Raw genomic sequence first — 27,185 nt, forward strand, 5'->3', positions numbered from 1 at the left:
TGAACTGCAGTGCTCGTCGTACCCAGCATGCACAGCAGAGCTATTAGCGCTTAGCTGAACAAGTGTAGACAGAAGACAACAACAACAGCATGATCTCAGCCAAACGCCAGGCTGATGGACTAGTAGGCCAGCTATGGACCCCGACGAGTATCAGTGCATGGCAACAAAAGTGTGGCTCTTGCTGACTAGTGATCTGGCTCGATGAGGAGGCTGATTTTATTGCTAAACGTCCAGTAGGTGCTCGTTGTTTTTCAAGTGTTTTAGAATATACTGCTGCTAAAAATTACTCTATGAGCAAGTGTCTTCCGGCGGGAGCAGCAGCAGCAGCGGTGCCATGAACAGTGGACTCCCAGCTTCAGCTGCTCCGCTCGGGGGTGTCGGAATACCGGGTGTGAAAGTGAAATTCTGTCGCTATTATGCGAAAGACAAGACTTGTTTTTACGGAGATGAATGCCAGTTTCTGCACGAGGACCCGTCCATGGCGAGCCTTTCTCTGCACGGTAGTGGTACAGGTGCTGGAGGAGGAGGAGGAGGAGGAGGAAGCCCCGTCTCTTTATCTCTAGCCGGTGGAGCAGTGACGGCGGCGGGATACGTGCTTGGAGGTAGCGCGGCCAGCGGCGCTCCGGCAAACGTTCCCAAAAAGAACGATTCTCTCGGTCCCGCGGGAACAGCTCTGGAGGGACAGCTGTTGTCCAGTAAGTTTGCGCTGAGGCCTAATGTATCCGGTTGTCTGTTGTTGTTACTACACGGCGGCTTTTGTCTAAATCGAGGCCGTGGATTTAGCGCGGCCTGCCTCTCGACACCAAAACAACACGGGAAATCAACATGTTACTCCACAGCGCGCAAGCACTTTTGAACGAAAGACGAAAATACTTGAACAACCAACGCAAAAGTGTTTAGTTAATGCTCTATATGGTTTCTGCTGGTTCCAAAATGTTCTACAAAATGCATAAACTGTATAGTTTTTGATAACTGGAAGATATGGCAAGCCATTTCAACATTTATTCCTTAAAACTAACCAGTGTTTCTTTAGCTTGTAGTACTCCAGCAATCCAGCATTTCTAGTTTTTTTTAACCACTTCACATGTAAATAACAGCCTTATCTTTAACACTCTGAGGTCTAAAAACGCGCCGGCGCGTTTTGCAGGTTTTTTTTCACATTGCAGCAAAACAGACTTAAAATACTCTGTCATTTGTTGTCATAGAGACATAAGTAATACGTCAATTGAAACTATAGAATATTTCCTTTTATTTGTATACACTCAGAGTAAAAACAAAATGTTATGCTTTTTGTAAAATAAAGAAAACTAACATGATGCGTGATCTCTCATCTCCCTCTGAACGAAGTCCAATCTGATAGTTCTCAGAAAATGAAGTGTAACTTAGTGAATACTAATCACAAAAAATTCATACTTATGTCTAACAAAACGTTGAAATGCCAGGTTTTAAATCGTGCAAGTCAAATCGAAAACAAACATTCTGTGTTTATGTAATCTGTATGAAAAGAGAGCCATGTCAGAAGTCCGTGATTCAGCTCATTATCCGCTAATGCGGCCACGCCCACGGAGCCAGCGCTATTCACAGGCAAATTCAGAGACAACACATGCATTCATCATCTCAATCGTGTATTTATTGCCTTGAAAATTGTTTATCTGGATGAAAAAGCCATGGTTAGCGATCTCTGGAAGACATGCAGTAAATTCCTGTTTGTTTTCTTCTATTGATAAGTTTTAAGTGAGTTTTTGTTTCTTTAGCGCCCTCCGGCTGTAGTATGAATTGGTAAACACCATTCATGGAATATCGTCTTCTTCTTAGGTGAATTTGTGGACTAAAATGCACAGAGCGCCCTCCGGCTGCAGTATGAATTGCAAACACCAGCGCTCATAGTAATAACAATGAATATTAAATAAAAAATAACTCCTCTGTATAGAAAATTGACATAAACATATGAGAATCCTATATTTCTCCAAATGTGCATGCTTTTAAACTAAAAGCCTATATTCAGACTCTTTGCATCACAGAAATACATTATATTTTAAAGTATAATATAAAACCATTATTTTATATTGTAATAACATTTTTCTGTATGTTTCATATACCATGATGAGCTTGAGACATCACAGAAGTTTTTTTCACAGCCTACCTGACTGAAATGCCTCATTAATATGCAAGTCTTTTCAGGTCATTACTATTCAATTCTTTTGTCTTCACAGGTGAGAATGAGCCATTATTCATGGAGATTCACGCCTCCTCGCATACCGTGTTTCTTGGCAAAAAGTGTCTTACAAAAACTAAATCAGTATATTGTTATAAATGAAAGAGTAGTCAGCATAATTTTTACATAATTTTGAAGTAAAAACTCTAGTCTACAACCTTCAATACCCAAAAGTCTTGTGAACACAGATTTAATATACTTTTATTGGCCTTATATCAGTGACTTAAGTTTTTTGTTTTTTCAGTAACCACGCATAAACGTTATTCCTTCAAAAACACAAACATGTACACACATGTTCCTCACATATTATGGTAGCCTAGTTTGTGCTGAATACAGTGTAATGACACTTGTGTCATTAATATGTTTATGAACAACTGAAAAAAGCACAAATGTCAGGGCATGTCAAAACTTCTCCAGGCCCCAAATCAGCCTCAGACTCCAGAGGGTTAAAAAAAAAAAAAACTGAATATTTTTAAAAATGTAGGGCAGTAGCGAACATTGACTTTTGAACCTTGACCCTCTCACTCCCTTCCCTCATCGGGAAAAAGTAAACTAGCCTAAAAATATAAAACAGTGGCAGCAGCAGCCAGAATAAAATAATTTGAAACATGACCTATTAGTTTTTAAATAACTTGCGCAAACAACAAACTATTCCTTCTTGGTTGATGCTGTCATCCAGTTGTATCTGATTGCTGGGGTTGAAATACTTTCAAAAGCTTTGGCTTTCTGCACCAAATTAAGCTCCATTGTAAGTCTTCCTTTGCCATTTAACTCCAGCTTTTCTTTAAAAGTTAATCTTGAAAACGGTGTGGATAATAAATTAGCAACAACGTTATTTGAGTTTTCCATAGTGAAGAGCTCTAGCTATTTTATCAGTTTTTTTTCGACCATGTTCCCCACAGAGGTGGAACTTGTCATAAAGTTGCCCCACCTGTTTGGAGGGATGATATAATGGAGGGTCCTGGCTGTTCCCCTCTGGTAGGACATAAGTATAAATTATATACAGCAAACTGAAACAGTTAAAAGAGAAATCAGTAATACATTAATATACATTATATAAAAACGAAAAAATAAAATCTATAGCAGCAAACTGAAACACTACAAAAATATGGATATTTAGGCTATACCTGACTCACCGTCACTGTTTTTTTTTCTTCTGATCTCAGTCTTAAAATATTATGTGAAAGGAACACAAGTTTGTCCACATTGTCGGTGAGAAGTGAGCCATGTGTCTTGCTTGCAACTGACTAATTAAAATTTAGTCGACCAAGCCCCTTCATGTCAACTATTTGGGGGCAGCCCTAGTTTTAAGGTGTAAATGTTAAATGGCTTGCCATAGGAAAGAACCTACCATTGTTCACAAGTAAGATTTAAATATCTTTGTAAACTAATATATAATAGCAAGCATCTTGTTCGTCTGTGTGTTGATGACACTTTATATGATTTGCTTGAGTCTGAGTGCATTTTCACAATAAAGTGGGAAATTATTTCCAGCGGCTCGATAAAACTTTGTTTTTGTATTCGGGTGAAATTCTATGGAAGTTGCTTTTAGGAAAGTACATTAAAGGGATAGTTCACCCAAAAATGAAAATTTGATGTTTATCTGCTTACCCCCAGCGCATCCAAGATGTAGGTGACTTTGTTTCTTCAGTAGAACACAAATGATGATTTTTAACTCCAACCGTTGCCGTTTGTCAGTCAAATAATGGGAGTGAATGGGAACTCGAACAATAAGAGTCGAAAAAACGTGCATAGACAAATCCAAATTAAACTCTGCGGCTTGTGACGACACATTGATGTCCTAAGACACGAAACGATCAGTTTGTGCGAGAAACCGAACAGTGTTTATATTATTTTTTACCTTCAAAACACCACTATGTCCAACTGCGTTCAGCACTCGCTTAGTGAGGTCTGATCGCGCTCTGACAACGGCATGATGTCTCGCGCATAGACTTCAATGAGTGTTAGACATCACTTCCACTGTCAGAGCGCGATCAGACCTCACTAAGCGAGTGCTGAATGCATTTGGACATTGTGGTGTATTAGAGGTAAAAAAAAATGATATAAATACTGTTCGGTTTCTCGCACAAACCGATCGGTTCGTGTCTTAGGACATCAATGTGTCGTCACAAGCCGCATGGTTTAATTTGGATTTGTCTATGCATGTTTTTTCGGCTCTTATTGTTCGAGTTCCCATTCACTCCCATTATTTGACTGACAGACGGCAACGGTTGGAGTTAAAAATCGTCATTTGGGTTCTACTGAAAAAACAAAGTCACCTACATCTTGGATGCGCTGGGGGTAAGCAGATAAACATCAAATTTTCATTTTTGGGTGAGCTATCCCTTTAATCTTTTTGAACACTTATATATGTATCTTGTACACTAAAGCAACCATTCACTGCAGTATTTTGAATTATTTTATTTTATTTAGTTTGAAAAAGGCTTACATAGGACATTGAGTGAGATATTGTAAAATGTAAACACAAAGGGTTCACATGTATGTTTGCTTTATTGCAGTCCCTGGGATGGAGGGAGGTGCTCTGAATGATGCCAGTTTGACCAACTCCTACTTCAGCAGTACCTTTATTGGGGTTAATGGGTTTGGAGGCCCAGCAGAGTCTAAATATTCTATGATGCAGGTAACTTAAACCACTACTGACTGTGTGGTAATACACAAAAAAACAATTGATGATACTAGCGACTGGGTATGTCAAATTGAGCACACAGTGGAGATATAATAATAATAATAATAATGGGACACTTTACATGTTGATGGTTGCTTGTGTTTTCAGAGGATGACCAGCAGTAGCAGTTCTCCAAGTCTGCTGAACGATGGTGCCAAGAGCTACAGCCACAGCACACATGGTGTGATAAATTGTTTGAAATTTTTGTTTTGGCAATAAAGCTATTGTGGTAAGATTTAAAAACCTATTTTTATGCATCCACTCCACTTTTTAGATCCAGTAAATTCCCCAACATCATCTCTCTTCAGTGATTTTGGTGCTTTGAGCATATCACAAAGGAGAAAAGTGAGTGTTTAATATGTCAGTTATGCTGTTAATATTGTGACTGGGTATTTTGTTGATGCGAGAATTACCTTTATTTCTAACATCTTTTGAGGAAGAATAAGGAAATACAAATTATTTATTCTACTAACGTTTTGGGTCAGACTATTCATCCAACAACTGATTTGTTGCTTAGTAACTTAAAAAAAAAATAGCAGAAGTACTTTGATAACTATCCTCACACACAGCATTGTTTTATCTTTTAGACATCTTTTTGGGCAGCACAGGAAATCCAATAAGTTGTTTATTTAAAGGGTTAGTTCACCCCAAAATTTTCTGTCATTAATTATTCACCCTCATGTTGATCCAAACCTTAAGACTTGTTCATCTTCGGAACACAAATTAAGATCTTTTTGATGAAATCTGAGTGCTTTTTGTCCCTCCATAGACAGCTACGTGACTAGCACTTTGACACTTTAAAAAAGTTCATAAAGAGATCGTAAAACTAATCCATATGAATTGAGCAGTATATTTCAAATTTTCTGAATAGAGACAATCGCTTTATATGATGAGCAGTTTGAATTTAGGCTTTTATTCACATATAAACATTCATCAACTCACACATCAGTTGTGGTAAACGGAAGCTCAAAGCATGTTTGCTTGACGAGTGCGAGAACCAATGAGGTTCATTCTTGTGTGTTACACAACACATTTGAGCTCCCGAAAGAGGTTTGTTCTCGTGCGTAAAGCAGGATAGGTCGAGCTTTTGTGTGTTTACTAATCAATGTTTTATATGTGAATAAAAGCCTAAATTAAATCTGTTTATCATATAGTGATCGAATCTCTTCTGAAAATTTGGACTAAACCACTCAATTCATATGGATTAGTTTTATGATCTCTTTATGAACTTTTTGAAGAGTCACACTGGTAGTCGTGTAGCTGTCAAAGGAGGGACAGAAAGCTCTCTGATTTCATCAAAAAGATCTTAATTTGTGTTCCAAAGATGAACGGAAGTCTTACAGGTTTGAGGGTGAGTAATTAATGACAGAATTCTCATTTATGGGTGAACAAACCCTTTAAATTCCTCAGTATTAATGCACTGTCGCTACAGCCACATACATTTAGACAGACATCAGTTGCCAAAATGCAGTGTTTTGTCTGACGTTGCATTTTAAGATGATGTGTCAAGGTAAAAACACGACTCCAGACCCTTGTGCTCGGTTCCATTCCATCTGGTTGTTTTTGAATGCAAGAACATGTTTATGTAAACCCCCTAAGATAGAGTTTTCAATATTTTAGTTGCCCCTAACATTATAATCCTCATGCGAGGGACCCCTATTCTAAAATTTAAAAGGCAGCTAGTGTGTGTTTGAATGTCTAAAGACCCAATTAATATTATGAAAAAATGTTATAAATGTGTAAAATAATATTTGAAAAATATTTAGTTTCTGTTAAGTTACATTTATTTTTTTACTTTACTTCTATACCATTGGACATTTATTTATTTTTATTTTAATAAATTATTTTTATTCTATTTTTTTTATTTTAATCATTTTTTTCTGTTATTTATTGCTATCACTTTTTAAAAAAAATATTATTATAAATAAGTAACTGGGCCCCAGTTTGAAAACCCAAAAGAAAGGAGTCTGATTGGAATCAGATAAATCACAAACCAGCCTAATTATAAAGAGGTTCCATAAAACATTAGTTGAATTTGTAAAAATGTTACTTTGCTCATCTCTAACTTGAAGCTGTTGGAGTGAAGCCATTAGAGTTCTGTTTGTATATCTGGTTCTTTTGCAGGCTCCTAACCCCGCAGCCAGTGAGTTCGTCCCTAAAGGGGCCCCACGAATGGCCTCCATGTCTCAGACAACCGTGCCAGCATTCACCTCCCCCATCTTCCCTCATCCTGGCCTGAGCAGCTCCACGGCGGCTGCTCTTGCACCTGGTCAGTGACTCATTACCACCCAGTGTTTTGAATTTTTTTTCTTTTCAGTTTTTGTCTTGATAAACTCAAGTCTTACCTTATGCTTAGTATTCTTTTAATGTGTGTGATCTTTTAGGTTAGGTTGTGGTCTCCTTTTTTTAAAATCTGTTTTTAATTAGACTTTAATATGTGGTTTCTCGGACAGGTATGTCCCTTTCAGCTGGGTCATCGCCTCTCCATTCCCCCAAAATCACCCCTCACACTTCCCCAGCACCGCGGCGGCGCAGCCATACTCCCAACCCCAACCCAGCCAATTACATGGTGCCCACCACTGCGTCTGACCAGGGAGGTGGAGCCCATGTAATTCAAAAGGAGACTGTAGGCGGGACAACCTACTTCTATACCGATAACACCCCTGCTCCCTTGGCTGGAATGGTATGGTCCACGTAAATCAGAGTTTGCTATGCACTATTATTGTCTTTACCTGATTTACCTGAAATATCCAATGTGTGTTTTTCATTTTCAGGTGTTCCCTACATATCATATGTATCCACAAACGGCACCTCATGTGGCATACATGCAGCCAAAAGCCAACGCGCCATCCTTCTTTATGGCTGACGAACTCCGACAGGTAATCTGCCGTTTCTGCCCTCATCGTTTAGCCAGTGTTTAGAAGTTGATTATTTGTTGTAACACCTATGTTTGTCTTTTTCATAGGAGCTGATTAACAGGCATTTGATAACGATGGCACAGATAGATCAGTCTGAGAACCCTGGTAAGGATGTGGTTTGTCTTGTGTTGGCATGATATGTTAACAATGTTCTTGTTTTAATGGACAGCGTGGCAACTGTTCGGTTATAATGTCTGTTTTGTGGTCAGCGCATCTGGATTCACCTGCAGTCTGAGAAGAAAACCACATCCTTTGTCTGTCGGTCTTCATTTTGATTGTTTTGAAAAACATCTACATTGTTTATCCACCTATGTGTCCTCCATATCTATACTCGTATCCACATAAAATCCTTTTGCAGCATGAACACCAAGTGTGTGTTGAGAACAGGTGTGTTGTATGATTGAAGTCGGCTGTTCCATCTCCCCTTTAGGTGTGCCATCTGAGGTAGACAGTTACCACAGCCTCTTTCCCCTGGAACCCCTTCCCCCACCCAACCGTCTTCAGAAAACCAGCAACTTCAGTTACATCACTTCCTGTTACAAGGCAGTCAACAGCAAAGATGACCTGCCTTACTGCCTCAGGAGGATACATGGTGAGGCATTAGGTGTTTGTACAGCTATTCCTGTAGTGATTTTGCATGCTTGTGTTTTGAACTCCATTTTTTTTCCATATCACTGTTCAGTAAACTGCCAATGTTTAGTGTTAACCAATCAAACCACTTAAAAATGACCATTTTAAATTCAGTTTTAAAGTGCTCATGGTCGTGAAAGTACCTAGCCTTAATACATCTCTAAAAATTGGAGAACCAGAACAATGGCACAAGGAAGAAACAAAGAAACCAGTGGTGGCACAAGGAAGTTTTTAAAGCACACCTAATTGTTTTGTTTAGTACCCATGTGTAACCTGGAATGACTTGGAAATGACTTTTATGCATTCACAGGCTTCAGGCTGGTCAACACCAAGTGTATGATGCTGGTAGACATGTGGAAGAAGATTCAGCACTCCAATACTGTGACCCTCCGAGAGGTCTTCACCACCAAAGCATTTGGAGACCACTGTACGAATAAGTTTGCTTTTTAAGTGACCATATCCAGACTATTGTGCAACACAGCTTTTGGTTTCGCCACAATGCTCTTGATTTTGAGTCAATTAAGTGATGCTCTTTTTTTTTTTTTTTTTTTTTTTTAAATTCAAAAATACATTAAAAATGCAATTTACCCATATGAAACCATATGTGTTTTAAACAAAATGTTTATATCATGGACACTTATGACACTTTCATAGACTTTTTAAATATGATTACGTCTGCCCTCCACAGCACTGGTGTTCTCCTATGACTTCCATGCGGGGGCGGAGACCATGTTCAGCAGGCACTTCAACGATCCGGCAGCAGATTCTTACTTCACGAAAAGAAAGTGGGGTGAGTTTTTTTTTGTTCTTGCTAAGTTGTTTCTGTTTGTGTGTGTGAGGATACAGCCGTTAGTTGCAGAGTATGTCAAATGTCTGGTGGCAGTTGCGTCTTTGTGAACATGTAGCGAGGAAAGAGGAAGGAGTGGTTGAAACCGATCCCTCCTCAGGTGGGTTCAGTACCTGCAAGCTCAAGACTGACAGAGGAAGCAAAACCCTGGGATGACGTTTAGCTATAAACAGCTGCAGCGCATACGGCTGCATTAATCATAGTGCAGCCTCAAACCATAAAATGCGTGTTTGTTATTAGGATGGGTTAAAACCAGTCACAACATCTAAAAAATATACACTTATTTGTTTACATTGATCTAAAACTTTTATCCGAAGCCTTGGAAGAAATACATACTTGTGTAAATGGCACAATTAAAGTACACAGAACAAACAAGTAATAATGTCCTGGTTGGTGAGTGATGATCTTCCAGGTCTGTTTCAACTGTTCGCTCCTAATCTATGGCACATGGTAAATCTGAAAGACCTGTCAATCTGAGTGATCAAACCAATCCAAGCATCCTCCAGCTGTAAAACAGGGCCCAATTTGGTTCTACACATTGTCCCTATCCACTGTACGAGATCCAGTTTCCATTGGTTACACTTTCAAATTATGTTGGAAAACAGTTCATTTTTGGGCTATCTCAAGACCACCTGCTCTAAATAAAGATATGTGATCCACTATGGTTTACTAATGTTTCTCGAAGTTACAACATTAAAGTTTGGTCTTTAACTGAAACGAATATGCTTGTTGTATTCTGCTAGTTGAGACCTTTTCAGCTGTTTATGACACGAGTCTATCTGTTATGTACGCTGATTATACAGATCACAAAGCAGTTATTTTTTTAAACTATGAAAATAGAGCACTTATATTATGTCAGCAAATTTAAAAGCACTTGCTAAGTAATGGTCATATTCCCTATATTCACTTTAAAGCTAAGCTTTAAAAATACAGCTATTTTGTGTCGGTTAAGCAAGTGGTTGTTAAAGGTGCCGAAGAACATGTTTTCAAAAGATGTAATATAAGTCTTAAGTGTCCCCTGAATGTATCTGTGAAGTTTCAGCTCAAAATACCCCATAGTTTTTTTTTTATTTTTTTTTTAACTGCCTATCATTATAAATGTGCCGATTCAGGGTACGCGGCCCCTTTAAATCTCGTGCTCCATGCCCCAAGAGCTCGCGCTTGCCTTAAACAGCATAAACAAAGTTCACACAGCTAATATAACCCTCAAAATGGATCTTTACAAAGTGTTCGTCATGCAGCATGTCTAATCGCATAAGTATAGTATTTATTTGAATGTTTACATTTGATTCTGAATGAGTTTGATAGTGTTCCGTGGCTAAAGCTAACATTACACACTGTTGGAGAGATTTATAGAGAATGAAGTTGTGTTTATGAATTATACAGACTGCAAGTGTTTAAAAAATGAAAATAACGACAGTCTTGTCTCTGTGAATACAGTAAGAAACGATGGTAACTTTAACCACATTTAACAGTACATTAGCAACATGCTAACGAAACATTTAGAAAGACAATTTACAAATATCACTAAAAATATCATGATATCATGGATCATGTCAGTTATTATTGCTCCATCTGCCATTTTTCGCTATTGTCCTTGCTTGCTTACCTAGTCTGATGATTCAGCTGTGCACATCCAGACGTTAATACTGGCTGCCCTTGTGTAATGCCTTGAACATGGGCTGGCATATACAAATGTTTGGGGCGTACATATTAATGATCCCGACTGTTACGTAACAGTCGGTGTTATGTTCAGATTTGCCTGTTCCTCGGATCGTTTAAACAAATGAGATTTATATAAGAAGGAGGAAACAATGGAGTTTGAGACTCACTGTATGTCTTTTCCATGTACTGAACTCTTGTTATTCAACTATGCCAAGGTAAATTCAATTTATGAACTAGGGCACCTTTAAGTAACGTGATAACTAAGGTGCCGTTTACATGACACAGTTTTCAACAAACTTTTGGCCATTCAACGTTTTGGGGGCCTGAAAACGCAAACTTTTGAAAACAGGTTTCAAAGTGCAAGTTTTTAAAATGATGCCATTATTGTCTGGCCTGGCATGAATAATACAGCATTTTTAATCGTTTTTGCGGATCTGACGTGAAGGAAAAACTTTTTTAGTGCATTGTTGTTGTGTACCACAAAGCGCCCCCCGCTTCGTATTTAAGAGGATGAGGTTAATAATAATTTAAACAACAATCTATTATGGGAATTTATGTAAATTGACATCCCTAATTTATAATAAGTGTTGAGGAAAGTTACTTTTAAAAGTAATGCATTACAATATTGCGTTACTCCCTAAAAAAGTAATTGTTACTTTTTATGGACTGTAATGCATTACATTACTTTTTCTTACCTGGGATGGGCTTGCTTGTTTTCACACCTGTACAGTAGAGGGCGCAGCTCAAACAAACTTTTCAACTGTGCAGCCATTTTGGACTGCAGAAGAAAAGGAAAGTTAAAAAAAAGTGATGTTTCTCTAAAGTCATTTTTTTTCATTAGTATGGTTGAATTAGATAATCGAAGGTCAGCTGTGAAGACATTAGTTAATAAAGTGAGATTTAATACATAAAGAATTTTTGTATTATTTAACATAATTATTCCAGGTTTGCATAATATTCTGAGATGGCTTTTCAGTTTTTATTCATTTGTAGGAATACTTGTTTTCGTGGAAGTGAGATGAGTAAATTAATGCTCACATTTAGTCTAGAACTACAATAACCATCATGCTTACACACCACACACTCCTTACTCCCGATTTCTCTCAACATGGGGACAGGAGAGGTGTCCGTCAATAAATGGGGAAAACAATGTAACTTGCTTTACTTATTTGAAAAAGTAACTCATAAATTCTGTTGTAAATTTAAAATCAATGCATTACTTGACTCGTTACTTGGGGAAAAAAGTAATCTGATATCATGTTACTTGTAATGCTTTACCCCCAACACTGTTTATAATTCATTTTAATTATTTTAATTTTATTTATTCATTTAATTTTTGATTAGGGCAGCATGAGCTCCCTCCTCCACGGCAACATGCGGGCCTGTTACCAGAGTCTCTGATTTGGGCCTATATCGTCCAGCTGAGCTCGGCACTGCGCACAATTCACACAGCTGGGCTGGCCTGCAGGGTCATGGACCCTAGTAAGATCCTGATCACTGGAAAGACACGGTACAGCTGCACATATTACTCAATTAAACCAGAACTACATTCATGTAACTGCAGGGCATCAGATGAATGTGTTTTAAATGATTTAAAATCAGTAATGTTTGGCAGTTTTGCGCAAATGTATAAAGGATTTACTGTGTTAATATATTTTTGCATTTTCTTTAGTGGGGTCAATAAAAACTGAACTACTGACCTAATCGTGCAAACAATTACTGGTTAATGAACTAAAGACAAAGCACAGTTTTGTAGAATCTTCTTCAGAAGACTTCTGAAATGAAGGACAGTCAAACTACAGATCGGTCAGTGTTCTGTGGGGCCCCTATTTTCTAGTCATAAATAGTAAATGAAGAAGTTCACTTTTAGATTGTTTTTGCTCTTCCTTTTATTAGACACTACACACTACCTATTTATCTGCTTCTCTGAGCAGCGTTTGCAGAAATAACCAAACATGCTCACACAAACACTGCTAAATGTCTGTTGTTTCTCTATAGGTTACGAGTGAACTGTGTAGGAATGTTTGATGTCTTAACATTTGACAATAGTCAGACCAACCACCTGGCGCTGATGCCCCAGTACCAGGTACTGAACATTTGCTTACACCCAAACATAGTGTGTTACGCCCATCACATACATTACTTGTCTGCGTATCTGCATTTAATCATGTTTTGTTACACACACACATTCGTTCAAATATTTAGGGTCGTTAAGATTTTTTGTTGTTGTTGTTGAAAGAAGTCTCTTATGCTCACCAAGGCTGCATTTATTTGATAAAAACATAAATTACAATAATATTGTGAAATAATATATATTTTTTTAATTCTATCTTAATATGTTTTAAAATGTAATTTATTCATGTGATGGCAAAGCTGAATTTTCATTGTCGCAGAGTAAGAAAATAGTTTGATCTGTGTGCTTGTCGTTTTACACTTTGTGTCTAAAATCTTAGTTTCATCAGTTGCTGTTCCCTTTGTGTCCATCAGCAAGCAGATCTTATCTCCCTGGGGAAGGTGGTGTTGGCCTTGGCTTGTAACTCTCTAGCTGGCATTCAGAGAGAGAATCTTCAGAAGGCCATGGAGCTGGTGTCAATCAACTACTCATCTGACCTCAAGAACCTCATTCTGTGGGCCTCTATCTCTTTCTCACACACATTTTATAGCCTAAATTCTCTCAAAGTGGTTATATTGTGACATGACAGTTTGTGGTTCTGTGTGTGCCCTATTAAGACTGATTAATGTGCATGCACTCATACGTTCGTGCTTGTGGCCCCACATTCAAACTAATGCACATTATTTGGTCATGTTTCAATCTTCAGGTACCTACTCTCAGAACAGAGCCGTCTGCGCAGCGTCAATGACATTATGCCCATGATTGGAGCACGATTTTACACTCAACTTGATGCCTCGCAAATGAGGAACGATGTCATTGAGGAGGACTTGGCCAAGGTACTCATATTGGTAGTTTAATGCTGTTTAATGTTTTAAATATTTAATTATTTAATTCATAGTTTATCATATTTAGTATAAGAAATGTCACGTTTAATTACACATGGATCGACAGAGGGTTATTAACAAAACGGTTACTGTAAGAGTAATATCACTCAGAATTGTGTCATACTTTGTTTACTTTTTAAACAGCATTATGGTAAAAGTTGAACACTATGGCAACAGCTTTCTTAGCTGTACACAACAGCGTTTTGCTTTTTTGGTGGACGAAACTGATGGAACGACAGTTCCTTTCAGTTTTTTTCCCCACCGTTTGGACTAAAACACTGTCCGTGGTCATTCAGTTAGAAATGTTGACTACAAACACAGGTTTTTCAGATTTTCCATTCTGACATTCTCAGTGTTTATGATTCTTTGCAGACCTGCCTATAACGCACTGGATCCTTCACTGGAAACCGAAAGTAACTCACTCCCGTTAAATGTTTACTCTTTGAATTCTTGCACCTGGGAACAATACAGGTCGACACCATTTTCAACTAAAAACTGAAAACTTTTTATGTGTTTTGGCCGTTCATTTATATGACAACAGTGTTTTAATGGCCTGAAAACGCAAACTTTTTGCAAGTTTTTTTTGAAAACGGTCTCCGCGTAAACAACACAAACGCAAATATGTGAAAACGATTGTCATTCACATGCGTATTACAAGTTCAGTCTATATTGTTTCATCGCCATCTAGTGGCCTGCCAGCAGGATACAGCGTTTTTAGTCGTTTCTCAGATTTGTATGTGTGGGGATCGTTTTGACACTGGTGTCGTCTGTACGCGGAAAACTCAAACAAAAAACGTCTCCATTTTAAGCATATCGCTGTTGTGTAAACGTATCCTAAAAGTTTGCTAAGAAGTATTTCCTACTAAAGTAAGGTGGTATTTGACTCTGGTAAGCGTATCTATAGCAGACTGGGAGACATGCCCAGTGTATTATGTTAGTTTTCTTTAGTCAGGTAGCACCAGTTTCAAAAAAAAAAAGTTTGCCTTTCTACTGCAGAGGCAGCAAAGTTTTATTGAAAGCCCATTTTGCCAGCAGTGAAGTACCCTTTTAATTTTTTTTTAAATAGGCCTTCCATACCCTGGTTTAAAAAAAAAAAAAAAAAAAAATGGTGCGTAGTATACTTGTTAACTTGAAGTGTGCTATTTTGGAACAACTAATTTTGTAGTTCAATAGTTCAAAGTACATTTTGGTTGTAATTAAATTGTACTAAAGCATAATTTTATTTTAAGTTTATTTAGTGTACTTTTATGTGCTAAATTGGAACAACTTCAAGTATACTTCAAGTATATGCCTGTGTAGGGACTAATTACATGCTTGATTAGTGATATTAAAGTGTATTTTATTTGTGTTATAAGTACATTACAAATTTATTATGAGTGTCTTTAAAACACACAAGCAATATACCACGAATATATTATTTTTTAGGTAATAGTATACGCTCAGTAATAACTTTGGCTTATTCCAAATACTAAAAATTACACGCTTTGTATTCACGAACGCTATACTTAGTATCAATATGCTTCATATCACTAATGAAGAGACATATTTCAATGAATGAGCAAACTTTATAAATTATAATCAAATCAAATACTACAATCTCAGGATATTAAATAATGTATTTTTCAAACATACTTTCAGTGCATTGTTACAATGACAATTTTGAGCATACAATTTAAAATATACTTAATTTATTTTAAAATAATGTTCAAACAAGTTTAAACAATATTAAAAACTACATAGAACTTAAAGGTGCCCTAGATTCAAAATTTGAATTTACCTCGGCATAGTTGAATAACAAGAGTTCAGTACATGGAAAAGACATACATTGAGTTTCAAACTCCATTGCTTTCTCTTTCTTATGTAAATCTCATTTGTTTAAAAGACTTCCGGAAAACACGCGGATCTCAACATAACACCGACTGTTACGTAACAGTCGGGGTGTACGCCCCCGATATTTGCATATGCCAGCCCATGTTCCCAACATTATGAAAGGCATTAGACAAGGGCAGCCAGTAACGTCTGGATCTGCACAGGTGAATCAACAGACTAGGTAAGCAAGAACAACAGCGAAAATGGCAGATGGAGCAATAATAACTGACATGATCCATGATAGCATGATATTTTTAGTGATATTTGTAAATTGTCTTTCTAAATGTTTCGTTAGCATGTTGCTAATGTACTGTTAAATGTGGTTAAAGTTACCATCGTTTCTTACTGAATTCACAGAGACAAGAGCCGTCGCTATTTTCATTTTTAAACAATTGTCTGTATAATGCATAAACACAACTTCATTCTTTATAAATCTCTCCAACAGTGTAGCATTAGCCGTTAGCCACGGAGCACAGCCTCAAACTCATAGAGAATCAAATATAAACATCAAAATAAATACTTTACTCACATAATTCGAAGCATGCATACAGCATGCATGACGAACATCTTGTAAAGATCCATTTGAGGGTTATATTAGCTGTGTGAACTTTGTAAATGTGCTGTAATATAATCGAGAGCTCGTGTGGCAGGGAGCACGCAAATTAAAGGGGCGGCGCGCTGAAAAAATCAGTGCATAGTTAATGATGCCCCAATATAGGCAGTTAAAAAAATTAATTTAAAAAAATCTATGGGGTATTTTGAGCTGAAACTTCACAGACACATTCAGGGGACACCTTAGACTTATATTACATCTTGTGAAAAAGCATTCTTGGGCACCTTTAATAGAACTTATATATTTTTAGAAAACATACTAAATTAAAACTATTTTAAAGTGTGTTAAAAGTTGTATTCTGAAAATAGGTAAAAGCATGAAGCTAATATACTTTTTATATATTTAAAGATGGTACCATTTTTGTTAGTATATTTGCAATGCACTATTGAAAAGGCAATGTACCTGAAAGACAAAGTATACTTTTTTCCAAATTTGCTGTGTTTGTTTTTTTGTCAGTTCTTGCTGTTTTCTTGTTTCACACTCACAACTAGGCTGTAGATTCAGTAGCAGTGCAGGAAATGAAAAGAAACGCCCTTGCAGATCATGCTATCTAGTTTACCTTGTATGCCATTATCTAGTATGTTCTGAGGTCAGACCAAAGGGAGGAGGTGGTGTGATTGCTGTAAATATTTTGGACCGTTTCAGCTGTTCTCCTTTCTGCTTACCTCCTTTTGATTACTCCTATCAGATGAGATGTGTGAAGACATTTCTGCACCACCCTGCTAAAAACACCTACAGTCATGCATTGTTGCATTTAACTCATTTTCCGCCATGTAGATGGTGCTGTGTCCATTGTGTTTGTTTGGTACTGTGCTGCATTTGATGTGAGAGCAAATGTGACTCAGAAAGAGGTTTAAATATGACCTGGTTTCCCCTCTAACTTCCCTTCTCATAATCTGTGAAGTCTCACTTACGCAAACCCAAAATAACCAAATTTTTCGTTATTCAAAATGTTGATCATAGATTTTACTACAACTTTCTGGTTATGCATCTTTATTTTGCAGGAAGTTCAAAATGGGCGATTGTTCCGCCTTTTGGCAAAACTGGGAACGATCAACGAGAGACCAGAGTAAGTGTTTTTATTACAACTAAAATATTGAGTCCACTTGAAACCTTTCTGAAATGGCAACCTTTACAGTCACTTCCAAAATTGTCCCCTTCAACTCTGATTTTTAATTCTTGTAGATTCCAGAAGGACCCAACATGGTCTGAGACTGGTGACCGTTACCTGCTGAAGCTCTTCAGAGATCACCTGTTCCACCAGGTAACTGAGACAGGAACACCCTGGATTGACCTCAGCCACATCGTGTCCTGTCTCAATAAGGTGAGCTTGTGTATTGGAGCTCATGTTATATCTGGGTCAATGACTAGTTATCATTGTATTGAAAGTTACATTAAAAATGCAATTTATACACGTCTTGTATGACTATTATACACCCTTGAACATTTAATTTCAGATTTTTTTTTAAAAAACATATGTATGTGTGTGTGTGTGTGTGTGTGTGTGTGTGTATGTATGTATGTATGTATGTATGTATGTAGTCCAAAAGTTTGGAACCACTAAGATTTTTAATGTTTTTAAAAGAAGTTTCGTCTGCTCACCAAGGCTACATTTATTTAATTAAAAATACAGTAAAAAACAGTAATATTGTGAAATATTATTACAATTTAAAATAACTGTTTTCTATTTGAATATATTTCACAAAGTAATTTATTCCTGTGATGGCAAAGCTGAATTTTCAGCATCATTACTCCAGTCTTCAGTGTCACATGATCCTTCAGAAATCATTCAATATGCTGATCTGCTGCTCAAGAAACATTTAATGTGTACAATTGTACAAAATATTTGTGTACAATATTTTTTTCAGGATTATTTGATGAATAGAAAGTTCAAACGAACAGCATTTATTTGAAATCTAATCTTTTGTAACATTATAAATGTCTTTACTGCCACTTTTGATTGATTTAATGCATCCTTGCTGAATAAAAGTATTAATTTCTTTAATTTCTTTAAAAAAAAATAAAAATAAAAATTCTTACTGACCCCAAACTTTTGAACGGTAGTGTATAATGCTACAGAAGCTTTGTATTTCAGATAAATGCTGTTCTTTTGAACTTTCTATTCATCAAGGAATCCTGAAAAAAAAACACAACTGTTTTCAACATTGAAAATAATCATAAATGTTTATTGAGCAGCAAATCAGCATATTAGAATGATTTCTGAAGGATCATGTGACACTGAAGACTGGAGTAACGATGTTGAAAATTCAGCTTTGCATCACAGGAATAAATTACTTTGTCAAATATATTTAAATAGTACACAGTTATTTTAAATTGTAATAATATTTCACAATATTACTGTTTTTTACTGTATTTTTAATTAAATAAATGTAGCCTTGGTGAGCAGACGAAACTTCTTTTAAAAACATTAAAAATCTTAGTGGTTCTAAACTTTTGGACTGTACTGTGTATATATGTGTGTGTGTGTGTGTGTGTGTGTGTGTGTGTGTGTGTGTGTATGTAGACAAAGGCGAATCGTTTTCATTTAGGAATGAGATCTTGTGGATGTTTGAATCGAGATCGCGATCTTTTAACGATTAATCGTGTGTTTCTACCACTCCCTAACCACCTTTATTTCTGATTCAGTTGGATGCTGGAGTACCGGAGAAGATCAGTCTGGTGTCACGGGATGAGAAGAGCGTGCTTGTGGTGACTTATTCAGACCTGAAGCGCTGCTTTGAGAGCACCTTCCAGGAACTGCTGGCCGCCACTAACGGCCCCCTGTAACACCCAGCCATCCCCACAGGAGTGGGCTGGAACTGCCTGAAACAGAGCACATTGCACTACAGCCTGGAATCATAGGTGCAGAATGATGATCTCACGACCAGGGCGGAGCCAGCTGGTTGCTCACCTCCAGTCAGATACACTGTTCTGTCCAGAGAAAGTTCTTTTCTAAAGCTTATTTTTTTTAGTTTCCACAACAACAGCTGCAGAATTATGAACTGAACTGAGAGCTGTGATGATAATGATGATTTTTTTTTTTAGACTTGGGAACAATGTCCAAAAAATTGAGTCTTTACTTCCTGCTTTTATTTCTAATTTTTTATTTTTTTCCTCGGAGGATGCACTAAACATTTTAAGTTTCTTTTTTAAGTGATTAAAAAAAGTGCGTGTCCCACAGGGTGCATTGAGGGCCGAGGCCTCACACATGAAATGGGTGAAAAACAGAGTGCATTTTCCCACATCATACCCTCGCCCTTTTTAAATGAGGTACTACAAATTGGGACAGACCACTGGTCATGTGTGCAGGGTCCTTGACTCTGATGGGACAAACCACTGGGTTGGGCAAATTGATTAGACTGACCACTTATGAATGTGTGAGATTAGTGACGTGCAGCCACTCCTCCTCTGATGTGATGATTTAAAAGTCGGCCACCTCGGAGGCGGGAGGGGACGTTACTGGTTGCGTGCAGTCGAGGGGGATTCACGTCATTTGCTGGCGCTGATAAAGGGGTGCTCTCTCCTCTTGCTGTATAAAATTGTTGTTTATTTCAGAATTTCGCAACATCCTTTTTCATTTTATGGATGCTTTTTGAAATCGGATTTTTTGAGAGGATGAATTTTCGTTGTCTTTTTTTCTTTTGTGATAGGAACCAAAGAACTGGACCACACTAGCAAGGGAAACCAGTTCTGTCTCGTTGTGGAATGTCCCTTTCTTACGTCTCTGTTGTGGAGCATCACAAGTTTCTGTCCATTTCGTCATTCTTTTCCCTCATTCGTTCTCATTTTCCCGCTCTTCATGCTAGTATTGGTTTGGATATAGTGAATCTCATAGAGATCCCTTGTGTTGTTACTGTCATTCCCATTCCTCATGATGTTGTTGTACAGAGATGCATGATGGGATGTTTCTCACCTCACTGGTGTAATCTCTGTGGACCAATCCCAGCAGGGCGAGTTGGGATTGTATTGGTTTCTCTTGGTTTTGTTTTTGTTTAGCTATGATTTGACCTACAAATTATGTGACAACATCCGGACAACAGTTTGGAATTCGCTCAGGATGATCCCTGACAGGAATATGCCAATGACTGAATGTGTCTGACCTGTCATTGGTGACTGCCCAATCCGTGAGTCAAGGAACAGGCGGGACTTGCAGCACAGATTTGGGTGTGCCACACTGGACCGAGAGGGTGCAGGATACAGCAGGCAGAGGATGCTGTGAGTTCAATAATGTATTTTTTTTAACCGATCAGTAAACTACTTGGTGAACATGGTGCCAAGCCCATATCCCTCTCTGAATCACACACATTAATACACACCTTTTACAGGAAATCTCATATCATGTACCCAGCTTCCAGTGGAACGCACTCCAGACACACACACACACACACACACACACACACACACACACACACACACACATACATATGCACTCATACATGAAATCCTCCTTCACCATCCCAGTACGTTTTATGCCCTTCTTGTTTATTGTCACATTTTTGCAATATTTGTGTGTACAGCAGTATTTTAATAAAGATTAATAAAAGATAACATTTGTTTGTGTTTTTAAAGGGCATGATTGTTGCTTGAATAGCTTATGACACACTGCAGCAGCAAAAAGGAACTTGTCTGTAACTGGAGATTGGGCACTTTCCAAAATAGATGCCACAAAAACAAGACTCAGAGTGGTTTTGAATGGTTTTATGGCAGAAAGAATGTATGGGCATTTTTTTTTGATATTAGGTTAGATAATCAGTGTTATTAGTTATAGATTTTTTTTTAACCCATGGTACATAAGCTACAAAAAGTTTGGGGTCAGTAAGATTTTTTTTTTTTTTTTTTTTTGTGGATAGAAATTACTTTTATTCAGCCAGGATGCGTTAAATTGATCAAAAGGGACATTAAAGAAAAAATAAATAAATTACAAATAAATGCTGGTCTTTTGATCTCTCTATTCATAGAATTTTCAAAAAAAAACAACAAAAAAAAAACACATGGTTTCCACGAAAAACTGTTTTCAATATTGATAATGTTTCTTGAGCAGCAAATCAGCATATTAGAATGATTTCTGAAGGATCATGTGACACTGAAGACTGGAGTAATGATGCTGAAAATACAGCTTTGCCATCACAGGATTGTTACATTTTAAAATATATAAAAATAGAAAACTTTTTTTTAATGTTGTAATATTTCACAATATTTTTTTCTGTATTTGTGAGCAGAAACTTCTTTCAAAACTATTTTAATAAAATCTTATTGGCCCCAAACTTTTGAATGGTATTTTGATTAATCTGTGTCCAGGATCAAGATTCTGCCACTTCAAAAAAATAAAAAAAAGAATTTTATATATATATTTTTTTCATTTTTTTTCTTCCTACTTATATATTTTTCCTTTAACATTTATTCCACCAATATTAAAGTCCTGTTCTCTTTTTTTTTTTTTTTTTTTTTTTTTTCAGAAGTTAATATTAAGTTACTCAGTGTAAATAAATATAATCTACGGCAAAATGTTTTCCAGCATGTGGCGTGCAGCACATGAACTGTGCTCTACAGTTTGGTACCTACAAGCAGTGATTTTAATAAAGGCATTTCACTAGCTCATAAATAATATTAGCTGCTCTGTGACTACTAAAACAAAATATAAGAGGTACAGATTACTGTTGGTTTCAAAGCGGGAATGTAGCAATGAAATGGTTTTAAAACAAACAACATTGCTTATCAGTAGTTGCAAGTTTCAACATGATAGTAACATTGTAGACAAAAATCCTGAAAATTTTCAGGCCTGACGAAAAACTCAAATAACATCCTAAAATGGAAATTTCCATAATATAATGTGTATAGGCCTATATGAAATATTATGCAAATAATATTTATACGTGCATTTTGTCTATAATTTACCTAATGAATTTAATATAAATATATTTTATAATCCTTATGAGTGACAAACATTCATGGAAGTTCATTGGTTAAAAAGGAGGGAATGTGCAGAGAATCACAGAAGAATAAGAGACTCATTCAGAAATCCTGCTTTGACAGGACGTATCTAACACAAAAAGGAACTGAAAGCAAAACAGTCCAGATAAACAGTGCTTTTTAAGAGTGGTAACGGATGTTCACTAGTGTTTACAGGCAGGTTGTCTGACGTGAGTGTTAAAAACAAGGGTAGCAGCTTCATCTGGAGGGGGAGAGCAGCACCTCCCTATGATGGCAACAGGGGGCGCTATTCATACAAGGCAGCACTTTTGCCGGCAGCATCACGCGCTGGTTTTGATATTTGGAGAATAACCTGCAAAACAAAAGGCCGCGACCATTTTATGTAGCTAATTACATACATCTAATTACATAAACTCAATGTTCATTTTGGCATACTATCATTCAAAAGTTTGAGGTCTGTATTTTTTTTTTTATGTTTTTGAAAGACGTTTGAAGCATTTTGAATATCTTTACCGACCCCAAACTTTTGAACATTAGCATAACAGATTATGGCTAGTCTCATGGCACCTACTTGGTGATTTTCTTGGTTTTGAATCTGTCCGTCCATTTCACCTGAATCAACTCTTCAGAAGGAAGAACCATTCCACTGTCAGACTGCTTGTCCAAAAGTAAAATAAAAAGTCAGTTCCAACAACTTTACCTGAGTGAAATGCAACTATATTTCAAAATACTTACATCAGGGATTTCTTGGTGTAGATCCTCAAAAGTGTTGATGGCTTTGATTTTCCCAGAGTTGATGTAGCTAAAATATATAAAAAATCAAATAAACATTTTAAAAAATTAAAATTAAAATAAATATTAGTCAAAGTGTATATTTAGAGTTGTACATATTCAGCTGATAGTTTCAAATATGAAGACATTCATACCTTAAAGTTCCCAGTGTTTTCTGGCTTATGTCTTTCTGGTCGAGGTGCGGCGTGACGGTATTTCCTTCTCCAGAAATAAAAGTGTTTAGTGGAATATAATCCTTTCCGTCCTGTTTAAGAAAAAGTATGCAAGAAATCTTTTTTCAGTTCTTACCAGCCAAATATCCCCACAAGGAAAATGTCTTAATAAACACACAATAATTATATCCCACCTGTTGGACGCAAGTCTGCAGGAGGTCTCCCAGTATCTTCACTAGAGCAGTGAAAGAAGGTCTGTCCTCTGGGTTCTTTTCCCAGCATGCCCACATGATACTATAACTGTCAGACAAATCCCACCAGCTCATTATCATCAGTGTATTGGTATTGGGTCATGCTTTATACAGTGTATTCATGTGTGAGAACTCACATCTCCGGGGTGCTGTACTCAGGAGGACACATCCGAGTCCCTTCCTTCAGTCTGTGACAAAACTCCTCATCAATGTTCAGCCCCGGGTACGGAGACGCTCCTATAGATCACAAATGCTGTTATATGTGACTGTTCACAGGTCAGAGAGAGATGTAATTTAAAATATAACTGAATGTATAGCTGTATAACTGAAATATTTGGATATTAAACACTTAATTTTACACATAATTACATTAAAGATGATTGCGAATACATGTAGGGTATGCGTGTATAAACTAAAGTAAGCTATCAGGCTAATTGGGTATCTGTATGCTATGTTAGTACAAAAGCTTAGACATTAAAGGATTAGTTCACTTTCAAATTAAAATTTCCTGATAATTTACTCACCCCCATGTCATCCAAGATGTCCATGTCTTTCTTTCTTCAGTCAAAAAGAAATTAAGGTTTTTGATGAAAACATTCCAGGATTTTTCTCCATACAGTGGACTTCAATGGAGCCCAAACGGTTGAAGGTCAAAATTACAGTTTCAGTGCAGCTTCAAAGCGTTCTACACGATCCCAGATGAGAAATAAGGGTCTTATCTAGAGAAACCATCACTCATTTTCTAAAAAAAATGTAATTTTATACATTTTAACCATAAATGCTCATCTTGAACTAGCTCTCTTCTTCTTCTCTATTTGAATTCCAACAGTGTAGACGATGCTAAGTGTATTACTGCCCTCCACAGGTCAACGTTTGAACTAAATTGTCATATTCAATATGCTAGTGCAAGTATATAACAATTAGTTCAAACTTTGACCTGTGGAGGGCAATAATACACTTAGCAGTGTCTACACTGCTGGAATTCTAATAGAGAAGAAGAGAGCTAGTTCAAGATGAGCATTTATTGTTAAAACGTATATAATTTTAAATTTTTTTTAGAAAATGAGTGATGGTTTCTCTAGATAAGACCCTTATTCCTCGTCTGGGATCGTGTAGAACGTACGGAAGAGGATTAGGGCCAAGCAATAATAAAAAATAAAACCATCTCGAGATTAAAGTTGTTAAATTTCAAGAAAAAACTCGTTACATTTCTAGAAAAAAGTCGAGATAAAATGTTGAGAATAAACCCGTTAAATTACGAGAAAAAAACTTGTTAAATTTCGAGAAAAAAGTCGAGATAAAATGTTGAGAATAAAGTCATTAAATTAATAGAAAAAAGTTGTTAAATTTCAAGAAAAAAGTCGAGATAAAATGTTGAGAATAAAGTCATTAAATTACTAGAAAAAAGTTGTTAAATTTCAAGAAAAAAGTCGAGATAAAATGTTGAGAATAAAGTCATTAAATTACTAGAAAAAAGTCGTTAAATTATGAGAAAAATGTCGTTAAATTTTGAGAAAAAAGTAGAGATAAAATGTTGAGAATAAAGTCATTAAATTACAAGAAAAAAGTCGTTAAATTACGAGAACAAATTCGTTAAATTATGAGAAAAATATCGTTAAATTTTGAGAAAAAAGTAAAAATAAAATGTTGAGAATAAACTTGTTAAATTAACGAATTTATTCTCGTAATGTAACTAATTTGTTCTCGTAATTTAATGACCTTTTTCTCGTAATTTAATGAGTTTATTCTCAACATTTTATCTCGACTTTTTTCTCGAAATTTAACAACTTTAATCTCGAGATGGTTTTATTTTTTTATTATTGCTTGGCCCTAATCCTCTTCCGTAAGAACTCTTTGAAGCTGCACTGAAACTGTAATTTTGACCTTCAATCGTTTGAGCTCCATTGAAGTCCACTATATGGAGAAAAATCGTGGAATGTTTTCATCAAAAACCTTAATTTCTTTTCGACTGAAGAAAGAAGGACATGGATATCTTGGATGACATGGGGGTGAGTAAATTATCAGGAAATTTTAATTTGAAAGTGAATTAATCCTTTAATGGTCATTATAAGGTAGTTCAAACACCATTTATCATAACACGGTTTTGTAGGAATTGTAATCAGGCGCTAAAGAGAGTACCTATTAAAAGTAATTAGACCCAGTGGGATTGCTTGGGGTCCTAACAGAGACCTGATTTCAAAGCGAGACCTGATTTGTCAGAACAGCTTCTAGAATGAGAAAAAATGCAGGGCGGGACTTGATTTTGTCCATCGGGAATTGATTGGATCGTTTGATCATTGTGGTTGATGACGGATTGCGTATCAAACTGCCAAAGTCACATGAACTACTGAAATTTCGAAACAGTCACTTACTGAAATCACGTGACTTTGGCAGTTTGATACGTGCTCTCAGCCACTGATTCGAAACAAAAGATTCGTAAAGCTCCGAAGCTTCATGAAGCAGTGTTTTGAAATCGCCCATCACTAGATATTGTTGAATAAAGTCATTATTTAGTTTTTTTGCCGCACAAAAAGTATTCTCGTCGCTTCATAACATTAAGGTTGAACCACTGTAGTCACATGATGAGTCACTGTTTATAAACTGTTTTTAATAACCCTAATTTCATGGTGACTTTAATCACTTTCAAACGAGTTTTCCTCACTTTCATTCTCTTGCTATGACCTCACTGACCTGCTGGAGAGACAAAGGTCAATTGTTCTATTGTGCCATATTTCAAAGGGGTTGTGCTATATGATAAAATCAAAGGTGACGTGCTAAACGCTGGACTGATGTATGGAAAGAGTATTACCAAGTGAGAAGATCTCCCAGAGCAGAACTCCATATGACCACACGTCACTCTGAGTGGTGAAGACTTTGTCGAAGATCGATTCAGGGGCCATCCACTTCAGTGGTAACCGTGCCTTTATGGCAAAACACATTCATTACACACATTTGACTATATTTTTTATGTTGTTGACCATTAACATTGATTTATCAATGGAAGTACACTCACATCTCCTTTGCGCACATAGTCTGGGTCTTTGTATACATCTCGGGCCAAGCCAAAATCACAGATCTTCACCACATTGTTGTTGGACAACAGGATGTTTCTGGCAGCAAGGTCACGATGAATGCACTAAAAACATGAAAAACCTTTGTGATTCAACCTTGTTCATATTCACGCTCACATACCCTCACGCTAACAGGAAGAAACTTTACCTTGCGAGAGGCGAGAAACTCCATACCTCTGGCTACCTGAAAGCTGTAAGAAATCAGGTCTTCAAGCAGCAGAGGACTGATGGATTCAGGAAGAGAAGCTAGAGAAGACAAACAGTACAACTTTAGTCTCTCTTTAATTGAATATTAATATCAAAATTAGAAAAAAATGGAGGATGCTGGTCATGAGCTGGTTGCTTAGGACCAGCTTAAACCAGCTCAAACCAGCTTCTGGACATACTTAACCTGCATATGCTGTTTTTTTTTTAAACAGGGATGGCTCACACAATGAAAGAATGTTTAGAAGTTGTGAAGAGTTTGACAGTTTCACTGAGAATCAACTCATCAGTTTTGATCAACAAGTCATTTGTATTTAGTGCAAATTGTGGACAATTGTACTTAT

At 36.8% G+C, this 27,185-nt stretch overlaps 2 protein-coding genes across 3 annotated transcripts in view; one reads left to right on the forward strand and one right to left on the reverse strand.

Annotated features, from left to right (window-relative positions):
- Window positions 1–20,988, forward strand: pan3 (poly(A) specific ribonuclease subunit PAN3). Of its 2 annotated transcripts, none has more exons than XM_048174145.1 (18): window positions 1–695; window positions 4,735–4,856; window positions 5,010–5,082; window positions 5,176–5,246; window positions 7,014–7,170; window positions 7,355–7,584; window positions 7,676–7,780; window positions 7,867–7,924; window positions 8,250–8,411; window positions 8,760–8,876; window positions 9,138–9,239; window positions 12,306–12,471; window positions 12,960–13,047; window positions 13,449–13,588; window positions 13,781–13,910; window positions 17,445–17,509; window positions 17,626–17,764; window positions 19,087–20,988. In XM_048174145.1, exons 1-18 carry the CDS (start codon window positions 335–337, stop codon window positions 19,225–19,227), a joined length of 2,427 nt encoding a protein of 808 aa, XP_048030102.1. In that variant the 5' UTR covers window positions 1–334; the 3' UTR covers window positions 19,228–20,988. The 2 variants fall into 2 exon arrangements, with proteins under 2 accessions (XP_048030102.1, XP_048030103.1); XM_048174146.1 differs by having other exon boundaries at window positions 7,026–7,170.
- A 1,523-nt stretch (window positions 20,989–22,511) lies between these two features.
- flt1 (fms related receptor tyrosine kinase 1) overlaps window positions 22,512–27,185 on the reverse strand; it is a 37,708-nt gene continuing 33,034 nt past the window's right edge. Inside the window, 9 exon segments of the mRNA XM_048174470.1 lie at window positions 22,512–22,723; window positions 22,943–23,025; window positions 23,107–23,173; window positions 23,298–23,407; window positions 23,510–23,615; window positions 23,704–23,803; window positions 26,376–26,487; window positions 26,580–26,702; window positions 26,786–26,883. Coding sequence (XP_048030427.1) covers window positions 22,609–22,723; window positions 22,943–23,025; window positions 23,107–23,173; window positions 23,298–23,407; window positions 23,510–23,615; window positions 23,704–23,803; window positions 26,376–26,487; window positions 26,580–26,702; window positions 26,786–26,883 — 914 coding nt within the window. The 3' untranslated portion in view covers window positions 22,512–22,608.

Source organism: Megalobrama amblycephala, linkage group LG22 (assembly GCF_018812025.1).
Source record: "Megalobrama amblycephala isolate DHTTF-2021 linkage group LG22, ASM1881202v1, whole genome shotgun sequence".
Lineage (NCBI taxonomy): Eukaryota > Metazoa > Chordata > Actinopteri > Cypriniformes > Xenocyprididae > Megalobrama > Megalobrama amblycephala.

Excerpts from the sequence above, each read along its gene's own strand:
- pan3 (XM_048174145.1), top strand. The coding sequence starts at position 335 with ATGAACAGTGGACTCCCAGCTTCAGCTGCTCCGCTCGGGGGTGTCGGA. Across the intron at positions 7,585-7,675 it reads CTGCTCCCTTGGCTGGAATG|GTGTTCCCTACATATCATAT; the intron begins GTATGGTCCACG and ends TTTCATTTTCAG. Across the intron at positions 17,510-17,625 it reads ACGATCAACGAGAGACCAGA|ATTCCAGAAGGACCCAACAT; the intron begins GTAAGTGTTTTT and ends TAATTCTTGTAG.